Raw genomic sequence first — 14,939 nt, 5'->3', positions numbered from 1 at the left:
TGTACAGGTTTAAGTGCTTTGCCACCTGAAGAGCAAGCACAAATACCCAGTGAAATATGAAGATTATCCCATGTTTGGCCAGGCTCTTAGGAAATGCTTTTGCAGAGGAAAGTCTGGCTCATTTCTTTGAAAGGATATTCCACACCCTCATCTGATTTGTGTGTGAGAATATGTATAGAATCATGGGGTAGTTTGGGTTGGAAGGCACCTTGAGGGCCATCTAATTCTGCCATGGGCAGGGACACCTTCCCCTAGACCAGATTGCTCAGAGCCCCATCCAACCTGGCCTTAAACACTTGCAGGAATGGGGCTTCCACAATTTCTCTGACTAACCTGTAAAGAATTTCTTCCAATTTAAATCTGCCCTCTGTCAGTTTAAAGCCATTCCCCCTTGTACAGTTAGTCTCCAGATTTCTTGTAGGCTCCTCTCAGGTATTGAAAGGCAGCAGGTTTGTCAGAACTGAGGCATTTTTATGTAAGTTTTAACACAGCTCCTGTCTGAAATCAGGGTTTGCCATGTCACACAGGATCACAAAGCATGTGCATGTTCTGGCACGTGTTCAGCCTTCAGAAAGCTGCATTTATAGATTGGGGGAAACAAGTTTCTTTGGGTGAGCTGACTGTCATTATAGGTTATGGCAGCTCTTCCCAGACCACTGGCTTAAACAGGAAGGGAGAGAGACGTCTGCCCTGTCTTCAGTTTGACAAACCAAACTCGTCACCGTATTTTGCTGCACAAAACCATCACCCAAAATAACCCCATTCTCCTGTGTGTTGGTTTATATTTGCAATTACGCTTTGCAACAGGAAGAAAACGATGTTAATTACATTTCACAGAAGAAACATTCCTCTTGTGCTTTCCTAGAGTGCCTGTAGGGAGATTGCTATGTCGAAATAAAAACCCAAACAAATAAACCAATAGCTGTTTTCATTGGAGAGCTCAATTTCCGCCTTGCTGCTTATTAGAGCAGGGCCTGAGCCCACGAGGAGATTTTCTGGAGAGCTGAAAAACCTGCCCAAGAATTGCTCCTGCTAGGCACAGGCCCTCCATGATAACCAGGTGTTCTTAGCAAGTTAGGAAAAGCTTTTGCAGAGAAAAGAGCAATGAGAGTGCATTGTATTGCAATAAGAAAGGAATGGAGAAATATTGTCACTTTTAAAAAATTTTTAATACCCATGTGCTTCTAATCCATTTTACATCAGTGGTTCAGCTACTTTGACATCTTGCTGTCTTGCAGTTGATCACTGGGAAAATAAATATTATTTCCAGGAAGCCAGGAGGTGTACATGGAGCCTAATGGAGCTGGGGAAGCTCCTGCTTCCCTAGAAGTCACAATCAGGTTTGCCATACAGTGAGCTAGACTTCTTGGGCAGCAAAATCTGAAACTGGAGCAGGGTGAGAAGCCAGTGCTCTGGGGAGGCTTTCCCAGCTATGAGCATAAGGGTGCTGGCAAAACCTCACCAGCATTGCCATCAGGCTTATCTCTGTTAAAATCAGGATATAATTTGTCAATCCCAGGGTCTGGAATAGAACTGATAATTGTGAGCAAGGCTGCTGTGTTTATACATGGTTGAAATGTGTAAATGGCTGGAATAATCTCTTCTCTGGCCACAAAAAACAAGGGGAAAGCCAAAGGCCTGTGCATGATTTAATTCTTAGTGGTAGTGCTCATCAATGTGACTGTATGGAAAGTGGCTTTAACACAGAACAACCCCAGTGCAGGAGGAAAAACTGCATTTAGCCAAATGCAAGCTGATAAGCTCAGTAGTATGTAAAGTTTGTCCTTCACTCTGATATATGCAGGGGGATCAGAGTAAAAGTTGCCTATTTAAGCTTTAAAAATCCACAGCTGCTCATCCTCTGGTTTGTATCATCTGTACACTGTGGTAATTGACTCTTGTAGTCTGTCTGTATTACCAGCTCAGGCCTGGGGGAGTTGTCATCTTTCCAGGAAAGTCTGACCTGGACCCCTGATAGCCCCTGCATCTGTTCCAACATGGAACAGGGGAGAGCACAGGCTTGTCTTTGCCCCCTTTAATTGCTAAGCAGGGAGGAATCAGGCTAATTTGGCAGCAGGCCTTGTGTTGGTAAAAGAGGAGTAACCCTGCTGCCTCAAGCCTCAGTTTGCAGCATCTGTGTAGCCCAGGTGACTAAAAGAGCCTCTGCCTTTCCCTGCCTCCCGTGTGCAGTGGTGCCTCTGTAAGAGTGGATTTAAAACCTACGGCCAATGAGTGCAATTACTTGGCTGATTTTAATTTTTTGTTTTGTTTTCTGTTGTGCTTTTGTATTTTTCTTGATATCCATGGAGATGAAGATGGGAAATTAAGGTGTTAAGAGACATGCTAGTATGAATGGAGTTCAGAGTGAGCTTTTAGCATCTCTGAGGCATCGATGCCTCATCTCATTTGTTAACAGCATCAAGCCAGGAAATAATAAACAAAATGAGCAAATTATTTTTACTTTAAAAAGATTTAGAGTGGGCTGCCTTTAAAAAAAAAATACTGTTAATAGTCTACTCAATAACAGGACTTGATAACTATTTGATCTCTAAGAGAAAGCTTGTGCCCATACAACAGGTTTGCAAGACCAGAGCCATAATTAACATTATTTCTGCAGAAAATTATTGAAGTCATGTGGCATAACATCAGTGTGGGATGGGCAGGTATGGTAGACATAAAGGTAAATGAAAGGCTACTTTTAAAAATCTTGCTATGGTAGTTTGCATTCCTTATTATTTTGATGCTACTTTTTCTTAACTATTATTGGAAAATCTACATTATTCCTATCATCTTTAGGCCCCAGACAAGCCACTGAGGGTGCCTTGTAGCTTGCCTGTGAAGCAGCAGTGTTACACCCCAGCAATGACACTGCTGGCACTGCCCAAAAGAGAGTCATAGATAATATTCCCTGGACAACCCATCTTCTATCACCCTTGCTCTGAGACTTGGTCCTGCCTTTCCTCTTGTAAAAATCTGTGTTCAATGGGGCTGCAGCTGTGTCACACTGCTCTGTCTCTCAGGAGAGCAGCTGCCTAGAATACAGGTAGGATGAATGACTCTGCTGAGCTGGAAGATTGGAAGGTGTACATACAAATTCCCAGTGTATCAGCCTGGCTTCTTTGCCTGGAGGAGAGGAAAAGAGACCTCAATGACCGTGAATATTTGTTGAAATTCAACAAATTTCTGTCCTTCCTCTTTCTGTCTTTACTTAAGCCTGAATCAGAAGACTAGGGATAATCTCACTGGGACTTGCTGTGATCCAGCACACTGCTTTGCTGGTGATTTTTTAGGAGGGGGGTTTAGGGAGCCTGGATTTTGTAGCTGTGTAATATGGCCTTGCAGAGCAGAGGTAGGATGTGTTAGGGATGTGGGAACTCTGTGGGATGTGACTGCATCAGTGCCAGTGAAGGTACAGGTGCCAGAATTCCTTCAGTGCTCCCTTCAGGGACTGGGTGCATACAAAATGCTTTTCAGCCCTGCAGAGGGCACAGAGTTATCTGTGACAACCTGCCCCCTGAGATCTGTGCTCTCCAGCCTGGCTCAGCCCATGTGCCACTGAGGTGAGACCAGCTCAGCTCCAACCAGCAGCTGAGCTTCCTCCTTTTGCTAATCAATTGCTGGGGTGGGATCCAGTCTGTGTTTCAGCAGCAGCTATTTTGGGTACAGCAGATCAAGTTTCTCCATACAGAACGGATGTTGCTTCCCAAAATTGCCTGTCATCCTCTGTGTTCACATTTTCCATGGGTGAGGAGAAGTCATTTGACTTCTTTGTGATAAACAAGACTCAGAGAGCAAAATTGCAGTGCTGGCTTGTTATTTATTGACTGCTAATATTCTTCCTAATGAAAAGAGCTCTGATGCTTCTCAGGAGTCAGTTGCCCTGTCAGCTGCCCCTTCTTCTTGTCTGCTTCAGATCCTGCTGCTTCACTCAGTGCCTTTCCTCTAGTTAATGTATAGCTGCAGTTTGCATCCTGCTTTGTGTCCATATGCCAACCACAGTTTGCCATTTATTCTGCCAAATTTATAGCTACACACTCAACCAATAATCTGTCTAGGTAGCCAGTATGAATTATGTGCAAAATGTTATTTCCTGAATCTGGATGTGATTATCTTTCAGCTGTGTGTTTCCAAAAGAACAGCTCCCTTCCACTCCCTTCCAAAGAGAGCTAGTGAGCAAGGAGGGAGAGGAGGAATTTGCCAAATGTGTTTCTGCTTCTGTGTTTAATGAAACAAAACCCTTTTACTTTTTCCCAGACACCTGTACCTGAGCTAATCAGTCTATCAATTTATCCTATTTTCTTTTAAAATTATGCATTAAGAAAACATCCTCTTAGATTTGCTGATGACAATACCTGTTGGATATGAGCTATTACTTCATATTTCATTAAAAAAACCTTTTCAAGTTTAAAAAAATGTTAGTATACAGAACACAAGGAGAAATTGCTGTGTCTGAATGATGTTCTCTATTGGCATGTTTATTGCTTATTGTACAAGAACATTTTTTGCTCTGTGGGAAAACAGCCTTATCACTTCCAGGTTTAGCAAGTTGCAGGGAATCTCTCCATGGTTAGTCTAGACAGGAGAGGCCTTCACCCTGACCTGCTGATTTTTGGTTCCTCCACAAAATCAAATCAGCTTCTTGGCCAAACAACTTCCTCCCCAAGCCCAGTCCCCAACTCTTTAATTTCCCTTCACCAGGCTTTTTTCCTCCCACTCCACCAGCAGGGTCCCCACACCCCAAGGGCAGTGCCTGGGACATGTTTGTTTTCACACTGACTCATTTCTGCACCCAGACCACCTCAGCTCTTCCCACCTCAGACCACAGCAGCCCTGGGCTGAGAGTTAAGAAAACTGCTCGCAGCAGAAGCTGAAGCCACGTGAAATCTGATGGGTTTCTGATCTGTAGCCAAGCCTGTGTCTGAGGTCAGGTTTACTGAGAGGGTCACAACATGCAGACAGCACATGCTTCCCCTGCTCCAGACCTTCTGCAGAAAAGATGCCTTGTGCACAGATAACCACAGATATGCAGGGTGGAATCCTGCCTTGTGCAACACCCGGCACCTCTCCAAATTATCTGTTTTTGCACTGGCCTCTTCCAGGAGGCACTCAGAAAGTGTGTCTTTGTGAAAGGTTTGTCTCTGGGATCTGTAGCAAAAACATTTTGGACTCTCTGCTCCTCGTGGGGCTGTGTGTGGAAACGTGACATGAGCTCAGAGTGGTAAATGTGGAATGCAAAATCAAGGCTGCTGTGTGCCAAGGATTCCTGGGATGCAGTTAGGACTGTCATGCTCATCTCAGTTATGCACAGAAGCAGCACATGGAGGAGTTGGCCCATCATCTCCCTGTCTACCTCTTCTCTGTCCTGCTGTGCTGTTTCTTGCAGCAAGGGGTGTTTCCCTGTGTTTTGCCAGCACAGCTTCATGAAGATGCAGCAGGAGGGGTGCAGTGTTCAGAATCCTTCCTGCTGTGCCCTGCCAAAACTCCCTGCACTTGGGAGAACAGGAGTCTTGTGACTTTCCAAGTTTCACAATGCAGAGTGAGAGGATGCTGTTCTTTCCATACCCATTCTGCATATTCAGATTTTTCCATCAGTGCCCTTTCTCAGTAGGAGGAGAAAATTTTGCAGTGGGATTGGAAACAGGGAACTGAGCAAGGGGGAGAGAGGGAAACAACTTGTCACTAAGTTTTTGCAATGCTTGTCTGAGAAGCAACCTTCTGTAAAGCTGTTTCCTACTACCAAATTCCCCTCAGCACTCAAACTGTGAGCTCTGAGCTGGCAATCTGCTGGTTGCTGTCTTATGAGCATATGTGGGATCTGAGCACACTCACCTTGCATGCTTTCCTTCATCCTGGAGTGTTATCTCTGCAGCAGTGCTCAGGTTTCAGATCGAGCTCAGTTCCCACTGAGATGAGAAAGCCTCATCCTCCTGCTCTCAGAAAATTGGGTTTTGAGGGTTACCTACATTAAGAAATAGCACAGTTATGAAAACATGGTGTACACCATATATTCTTTCACTGGTCATTCTCATTTCTACAAATACTTCAGACTGTTGTTGTTTTATTGTTATTTTCCAGTTGAAACAAATGCAATTCTTCTCCTGTCAATTCCTGAGCTGAAACACAGACACAAACCCAACACTGAAAAGCTGGTGTTTTGCTCTTCACACTGGTAACTCTGATGAACTGAAAATAACCAAATGTTTCTGTGCTGGTTTGATTCAAGCTGCTACATGGACTTCAGTAATAAAATACATTAATTTCAATGGGGAAAAAAAAAGATCTGGAATTTTTTTTAAATTGGCTGTAAAAGTCGAGGGAGGGGACATCAGTGGGGCTCCATTTTAGCAAGTTATAGACAGCTGGACTGTGTTTATGCTGCTGCAGGAGCATCCACTTGCCTCTCTGAAAGCTGAGATCTGACTGAGGTGTCCAGCCCCCAGGATTTGTGAGACACAGCCACATGGTAGTTTCTCAAATATTATTTTTTTCTTCACTTTCCAAAGCTGTTCCTAAAAAGCCATTTGAAAATGGGAGCAGGTAGTGACTAGTCCCTGAAGCTAGAGGCAAGTGAGTGGGCTCTCTTTGAGAAGAGGGAGATAAGGACAGACAAAAGACTGTGCAATGTGTGAGATACTGACACTTTCTAATATGCTGTCAGCCTGTAGTGGGGTTATTTCCCAGAAAGTCATTGTTCTGTCCCAATTTGTCACCTACTCCAGCTCTAGGTCAGCATTGTGCCTAGTTCTGCAACAACTCGAGGAGCTGCAAGGGCTGACTCTGGGAAAGTGAGAGACTATAACATCTTTAATTGCTCCAAGTGGTACAAAGGAAAAGGTACACAGCTGTGCTGCAAAGCATGTGTTATCAGGGTGCCCTGCTCACACATGTAAGGAGCAAATCTCTGTTGTAATTTCTTTATCAAACAGATCTGACACCCATATTTCTCCTGCACACCAAATATTCTCCTGGGCCTGGACACAAACACTGTGATGGTCTGTATAGTCTATTTAGGAGGCAGAAGGCATTAGGTCTATCTCTGCTGTATGTAAGCTTTTCCTCACTCTTGCAGGTTTAATTAAGAAAATGTAATGGCTTTGGGAGTTATATTGGTTGATACACTGAGTTTCCAAAGAGCATTTTATGTAGCAATATAAGAAAGTTTTGCTTTTCATCTGTCTTTCCCAGAAACTTGTCTTTACTAAGTCTGTTTTTCTTGGGGGTATTCTAGTTGCAAAACAGTATTTGATATCTTAATGCAGCCAAAGAAAATAGCCTCTCTCTTCCACTCTTAGTCTTTGCCATCTAGTCTTTGCTCATGTTCACCTCCAGACTTGTTTTTTGGTGAACAAAACTCAAAAAAAGCCATCTGTCCTGGAAGCTGACTGAGCAGTACAGGTCACTGCAGGTAGGCTGGAATTTCCCAAGCCAGACAGAGGTATTGCTGGGCATCACAGTGATGTCCTAGCTCAGGATCTAAGGCAGGTGCTGGAGGTTACACAGGGAGGCACTGATACAGCTTCTGGACAACACAAAATGACAGCCTAACCACATGTTTCCAACACAGCCTAGGATGGAAGGAATTGTGGTCAGAAGTTCTGTTTGACAGGACAGACAAGTAGAAAATGTCACCTACATGCAACAAATTACAGCCAGTGTCATGCTCTGCTGACTCCCTGTCAGCTCCAGAAAGCCAGAATCATGTACCCTCCCACCTGTACAAATCCCAGCAAGCTGCTTTTGCTGTGCCACCAGCAGACAAGTGTTCTCTCCAGAACTAAGGATTTTAATGTGGGAAGTGAAAATGGTGAAAGTTCCCTGCTTCCTGCCCTGCTTGCTCCCTATCTTTGAGACAACAAGAAGCACAAATCCTACCAAGGCAAAGGATTTCTCTGCTAGACAAAATGATTTACAGGAGGAAAAACCACATAATGATAGGCATGAGACAAGTGCTAAATTTACTACAGCTCTGTACAGGCTAATGTTGCATGAAATGAAGACATTTAGTAATAGCTGTTGATTCTCATCCTGCTTCTGGATTACTACAAAACATCCCTGATGTTCCTTAGTTCTTACAAAATCCACCATATAGCTTTGGAAATATTCTCAAAAACCCTGTCATCTCCCAGCACACTGGAAATATCAGTTGTTTGCCAGAAACAGCTCCCTGGGGGTCACACAGACCCTTCTTGCAAAACATTTGCCTTGAGGTGCCACAGTAGTAATTGACCTGTACAGGAATGTCAGTAACAAACTGCAGGAAGGCTCTGTTTCTAATGGCTCCATCAGCAGGGCTGATAACTGCTACTGAACTTGGTGAAACAGGTTGTTTACATGATATGTATTTTCCTGATGGTCTGATACACAGTAATACACCATTATGCAGATTTCCAGTATTGGTTTTGGCCAGACAGCAGCTCTAGGGGTTCTTTGAATATAATGTTGTTTTTCAGTTCTGTGTCTCTTGATGAATGGTTTGTAGGGAAAGTAGGTTTTTCAGGCTTAAAATTTAATCCAGGGTGTGGACAGGAGAGCAGAACACAGCACACCCAGTCCCACATCCAGTGGTGTGAGCCACTGGCTTCTCTCTGTCCCTGTTTTTGCTCTGTCAGATGGAAGCAGACTTTAATGATGGTCAGGACTGGTGTTTGGGATCAAATGTACTTGGCTGCCTAAGGGCCTGGCTTGGGGTTCCCTGGAGTCAGCAGCAGTGGCCTTTTGAAGCCTCCCTAGTAACTGAGTATTGGGTACTGTGTGATGCTCACCAGCACTTCCAAAGATCACCCACTCCCAGCTGGAGTCCTGTATCTGCACTCAAGGTATTCAGCAGACTGGTTTCCAGCAGCACTGAGCTGCAGATACAATGGAAGATGGTAAATCTGTCTAAACCTGCAGAAGATCTTGATGCTGAAATCTGAGATGCTGAAGGCTTTTCTGGTTGAAAAGTCTTTCCTGAGTTACCATATAACAATGGTCACATAGCTTCAAAAATAAAAGCTAGGCTAGTCCTCACTCAGGTGCATCCTTACAGTCAGAACTACTGATGATATACTATCTACTATGTTTTTATCCAGTTCTCCTGCTGGAATATTAGAACACTCTCTTTAGTACACTAAGTGGAAACTTCAAGCTGTTGCTGATCTCAGCTCAAAAATACAATCAGCTAAGTCTGTGTGACAGGCAGGGGCTGAGCTAACGTGGGTATGTTACTCCTGATGTCTCTAAGCATGGCCCAGAAGGGTCAGTAAGCACAGGATAACTGTGCTGGAGCTGGTACAGACAGGTCTCTCTTGTCTGCTTGACTAAGGACACAGCAAACATCAGCGTGGTGTCACACATGAGAAGCAAGATAACCACCTTGAAAGAGTTATAAATATTCCTCCTTCTGAGAGGGCTGTTTGGAATGATGTTGTAATGACACCCCACTGTCCTTTTAAAGGACTCTTCCATATGGAAGAGTGTCTGAGAGCCCTCCAGCACATCCCAGCTGATGCAGAATCAGTCCAAAGCTATGGACACCCAAGAGAGGCCACAACAGAGCTGTTGCCCACCAGCAGGGCTGATGCACTGCTCCATAGCAGGCAGGGAATTTCATCCCATGATATTCTTTGCTTCCCAATGCTAGTCATGGCACTCCTCATGCTGGAGCTATATCTTCTTTTTTTTTTTCCTTTTTTTTTTTTAACTTATATCTGGCATCTGATCCTCGAAAAAGATTCTGAAATGGATTTGGTGCATGAGACAGCTGTAGCAGAGACTTGACCAAACCACCTGAGAAAGGAGCCAGCAGGAATACAAATGAATAGAAAAGGAGTGAGAATTCTTCATAATTCCTCATAAAGATGCACCAATCTACTTTAATTAGACTACTGTCTCTTGTACACCTTTACAAACAAGTTTCTAGATGCAGAATGCCTACTGAGACAACTAGAACTACTGATTTATTTTTTTCCACCCAGGTCAGACCAAAAAATGCAAAAGGCCATATTTTTCAACATTTTTGCAATTCCCGTTGCACCACGCATGCCCTGGAGAGCAAGTCTTCAACTTTGTGGAAACATTAACACCTCTTTGGTGAATTTTATGTTCAGATTTATTTCTTCCAGCACACATTAGATATTCCTACCCCCTGCAGAACAGGTCACAAAAGATTTCTGGGAAGCTGGGCTCTGGCTTTTCACAAAAGCAGAACAGGCATGCCCCGAAGCCCTCCTACACGATACCAAACACTGTGCATTCAACAGACCTGCTGGTTAATGATCTCGCCCATAAGTAATGTTTTAACCTCAGAACGGTTTTTGTTTGTTTCAAAAGCCACAAAGCCAAAGAGGAAGTGTAGGAGAACGTGGGCAGGACAGTGGCCAGGAGCCTCATGACCTCATCTTTTTCCGCCACATGGGGATTGGTGGCTGTGCTTGGGACAGGGTTTAAATTCCCGGAGCTCAGGGATGTCAGGCAGCAGGGGACAGGGGAGACAGCCAGAGCTGCTGGAGCCAACTGGCTGGAGCTGCTGCTGGGATCACTAAGAGTGCTCTTGTTGTGGCTGACTCCTTCAGCACCAGAAAAGGTAAATTTTCTTTTTGCTTTTTTACCTGACATGTGGCAATGCGTCTGCAGCTTTAGCCTAGGAAACACTGAGCAGATCTTTGAAAACTGTTTCACTGGGCAGGGATGTTTGATACTTCTCTGTGGAAAAAGGTGTGTTTTTATAGGAGCAAGGTTGCTTTAGCAATGCCAGGTATTACACATAATCACAATTTTAAATTTGTGTGCTGATAGATGTTGGGAGAAGGTTACTGAAAACCCTGCCACTGAATCATGCACTAGAAACTCAGAGCTGGTGCTTGAACACAGAAAGCTTTCTTCCTCATGTAATCACTGCCTGGCAGTGTTCTTGTTTCTCCTGGCAGGCTCATGGTTTGTGCTGCAGAATCCTGAGTGGATGGACAGTTACACTTCTCTGTGCAACTTGAAATTGCAATACCTCTATTAGAGTGTCCTGCCTCAGGGCCAGCCCTATTAATGCATTTTGAGTGTCCCAAGCAGCTTCCTTTCCTGCTGTGATTTGCCAAACTTTTGAATGACTCTTGTTCATCAGTAAATTGGTTTAAATTCCCAGGGATGTTCCTTATTCTGGGAACTGGTCAGTAATCACTGCAATTTACTGTAGCCCTCCTGATTTCAGCAGGAATCATTTATTTATAAATGGAACATGAGGAGCTATGGCAGCAGCTATTTCACTCAATCTCTTGTTTGGAAACATAGGTTATTTTATTCAAACTTCTGGAGGGGGAAATGCAGGTCTACCAATAAAAGCAGTTTATGTTCATATAAACTGACTTTATTCAGCAATTCAAGTTAATAACCCTAAAATCTAGTTTTAAAATAGCTGACAAGAGAATACTAATTGTTTGCCTTAATTGGCCTCTTTTTTTAAACAAATGTGTAAAAGGACTAAAGATAAACCAAAGCTGGTATTTAAAAGAATTTTTCACAGAGCTTCTCCTTTGCCTATGCAAGTCAGTGGACAGCTGTCAGGAGTCAGTTCACCTTTTCAGTGTGGGTTTTCTCACCATTGCTCAGCTCTTCTCAGCATTCAGTTTCAAAATTCTTGTAGCTTTTTGAGCTGCCAAATCATTACAAGGTGAGTGGGAGGTGGTGATGCAGGATAGAAGCAAGTTGAATCCACAGCAGGGACCTGGTCTTGGCACAGTGAAGAACATCTGGGTAAAGGAAAAGATTGTAGCATTTTTATGGTTTTTTACTTTATTGACTTACTTTTCCAAAATATTTTCTAGGTAAAATATCACAATGAAGGTGGCAGTTCTGTGTTTATGCCTTATCAGCATCACTGCTGCATGGCCAGTGAGTAAATCACAAACACCATCCCCAGCACCTGCATTATTTCCTTTGCACATCAGTAAAAAATACCAATAAATGTTTTTTCTCTTTTTTCCCTTCAAGGTGATTCAATCCAAGCAGCATGCCATTTCTGCCAGCTCTGAAGAAAAATATGTAAGCTCATTTTATCTTTCTGCTAATTTTCTTTGATCAGTACTTTTGTTTGTTTTCCTCCAAAACACATTTACTGATACTTGTTCTGTGATTTAGATGCTTACAGAACATGTCCTCACCTGGCTGTTATGAGCCAGTTTCAAAGCAGAGAGCCACTGATGTCTACAGACTTTTCCCTGTGTCATATGTCCTGGTTGTGGACTTCCATTAGTTCTATCATTAGACCAGCACTGGAAATCTTTTTTCTTAATGAAAAGCATGTTAGCTGTTAATTAAAAAGAGAAAGAGACTGCAGTATGAGAAAATTACCATAAACCATATTCATTAGTGTGGATCAGATGACAATATTTGGTGTTGGAGGAGCACCTTAATCCAATATCCTATTTTTTTTTTTTGAGTGATGTAAGCAATCTGCATTCAGTCTTGTATATATGTCTTTTTTTTATTCCCCCATTTTATTCCCCCATTGCCAGCTGTTACCCTTGTAAAATCAATTCATGGCTCTGAAAACCAGCTACTGCATTTAGTTTAGAGTCTTCATGATGTGGGAGATAAATCACCCTCCAGGAAGAGCCTAAGAATTAGCAGAAGCAATGATTGTTAGATATAACTCCAAATCCCACTCAATAAAAACAGGCTGGAGAAACTGATCTGAATTTGCCCAGGCTTTGCCAGTGAGACAGGCACACCTATTTATCTTTGGGGTACAACATTCATCTGGGATCATGGCTTGTTCTGAATCCTTGTCCTACTGCAGTGAATAGCTGGGGGCACATCCCATACAGAAGGACTGTGTACTGCAGATGCCACATCTGCCTGAAAACACAGGTTGGGATGCAGCAGCTTTGAGGATTAACCCTCCCTTTTATTTTCTTTCCAAGGACTCCAGGGGCCATCACTTGCACAGATATTATGATGACCATGTGAATTCTCACTCCCAGGAGAGTCAGCAGCACCCACAGAGTGACCTGGCATCATCTCAGCAGGTACAGGCACCTAAATGGAAGAGAAAGCAGAGCATCTTTCCATGCCTAGATCTTCAAGTTATGATTAAGTGCTTGAAGAATAGCCAATGTACTGATCAGCTCCAGCTGTATGTGCCTTTGTGTGCTAACACTGAGCTTTGTGTTGCTTTCAGACACTCTATTCTTCAGAAGAAAGCGTGGATGGTCCAGAACAACCAGTAAGTGTTTTGAAGGACAACATGCCAGCTGAGTGATGGAGGGCAGCCAGTGTGTAGCAGCTCTCATTTTCCTCACTCAGGTGTGGTTCTTGCAGTAAGATCTCTCCCAGATTAATGCAAAGCTCCAGGCAGGGTGAGGTGAACTCAGTGCAGTGCACACAGCTCCCCAACAGTGCCTAAGCCCTGGGTCAGTGGCACCAGTCTGCAGCTCTCACAGCAGTGTTCATTTGCCTGATTCATAATAAATGTTTTCCAGCACTTTCCTGATGTCTCAAGCAAGAGCCATGAAGATGTGGATGATGATGATGATGACGATGACAATGATTCCAATGACACGGATGAATCCGAAGAAGTTATCACGAGTTTTCCCACAGACATCCCAATAACTGTTGAACCATTCCCCACTTTCCCTTTCACCCGGGGAGACAATGCTGGCAGAGGTGACAGTGTGGCCTACAGGATGAGGGCAAAAGCTGCACTGCTGACAGCAAAAGCCAAACTGCTGAAGTCTGTCAAACTCCACAAAGCTGCCAAAAAGGTAAATAGCACTGGGGCACTGGTGCCCACGCTGTTGGAAATGGGGAGTGAACTTGAAAATGGGCATGGCATTTTATGGGAGTTGGTTTTGAAAACTGATATGGGGAAAGTAGGCATAAGTGAAGGAGTGCATTTCTTTTCTCTGGATACCACAGTTCAGGGGGTCTCGATGGCTGCTGATGCACCGGGGCAGGAGTGTAGCCTGCTGCTGCAAGCTGTGCAAAAACACAGTTTGCACTCTCACGATATACTTGCACACGTGAAATCTGAGGCCAGGAGCAAATGAGAGCTTCTCATAATGTGAAAGGTTCATGTAACTCCATAAAACACCAGAGTATCTCCAGGCAGGGGTACATCATGCAGGCTTTGAGCGTCCCCGCAGCCCGAGGAGTGACAATGCCTCTTGTCCTGCTCTCTAACACAGCTCATCTATGATACCACCGAGGAAGATGAAAGCGACCTGGATGCAGACAGCCAGCGCTCTGTCTCCCGGGAGGATTCTGCCTCCCGCAGCTCCCTGAGGAAGCACGCCAGCAGCTTGGCATGGTCTGACCAGAGCCACGGGCGGGACAGCGGCGAGCAGGACAGCGAGCTGCGTGCCCGGAGCTTGGAAAACGACAGCCGGCACAAATCCGACAGCTACGAGGCAGAAAGCGACAGCAGCAAGTCTGGTGTCAGAGGGGACAGCCACACGAGTGTGGAAAGCAGGGAGACAGGGGACAGCCACACGAGCGTGGAAAGCAGGGAGAGCCGGGACCGAGTGTCAGCGGAGCTCTCTGACGATATCAGCAACCAAACCTTGGAAAGCGCCGAGAATTCTCAAGATCGTCACAGCATCGAAAGTAACGAGGTCACCCTCTAAAGGGAGACAAAAAGAATATTTCCCTTCTTTTTCAGTCCCTACCTAGGGGGAGCGGGAAGTAGCTTGGTTTCGGGGAAGTGTTTGTTAATGTAGTTGGCGTGGTGATTTTTGGGGTTCGGGGCGGTCCGTGGCCGCTGGGGCTGTGCAGGCGGAGCTGCGGGCGAGCATCGCTGCCGGGCGCTGTTCTGCTGTAACTTCAATAAAACCTCCATCCACCCCCTGTACCAGCGTTACTGCTCACTGGGGCTTGGACCGGGCGGGGGGAGCTTTAATACTTCTTCTTTCCCCACAAATTTCGGAGGCCTCCTCCTCCTTTGGCCGCGGATGAGCGGCACTCCATCGCAG

The 14,939-nt window shown here is 44.6% G+C and overlaps 1 protein-coding gene across 1 annotated transcript; it reads left to right on the top strand.

Annotated features, from left to right (window-relative positions):
• Window positions 1-10,459: 10,459 nt before the first annotated feature.
• SPP1 (secreted phosphoprotein 1) lies at window positions 10,460-14,751 on the top strand. Its single transcript, XM_079307373.1, has 7 exons — window positions 10,460-10,564; window positions 11,796-11,862; window positions 11,962-12,012; window positions 12,894-12,998; window positions 13,151-13,195; window positions 13,452-13,733; window positions 14,157-14,751. The coding sequence occupies exons 2-7, from the start codon at window positions 11,809-11,811 to the stop codon at window positions 14,592-14,594; spliced, it is 975 nt and encodes a 324-aa protein (XP_079163499.1). The 5' UTR covers window positions 10,460-10,564; window positions 11,796-11,808; the 3' UTR covers window positions 14,595-14,751.
• The last annotated feature ends 188 nt before the right edge of the window (window positions 14,752-14,939 follow it).

This window comes from Erithacus rubecula (assembly GCF_903797595.1).
Source record: "Erithacus rubecula genome assembly, chromosome: 5".
NCBI lineage: Eukaryota > Metazoa > Chordata > Aves > Passeriformes > Muscicapidae > Erithacus > Erithacus rubecula.
This window is presented reverse-complemented; position numbering and strand designations above follow the sequence as displayed.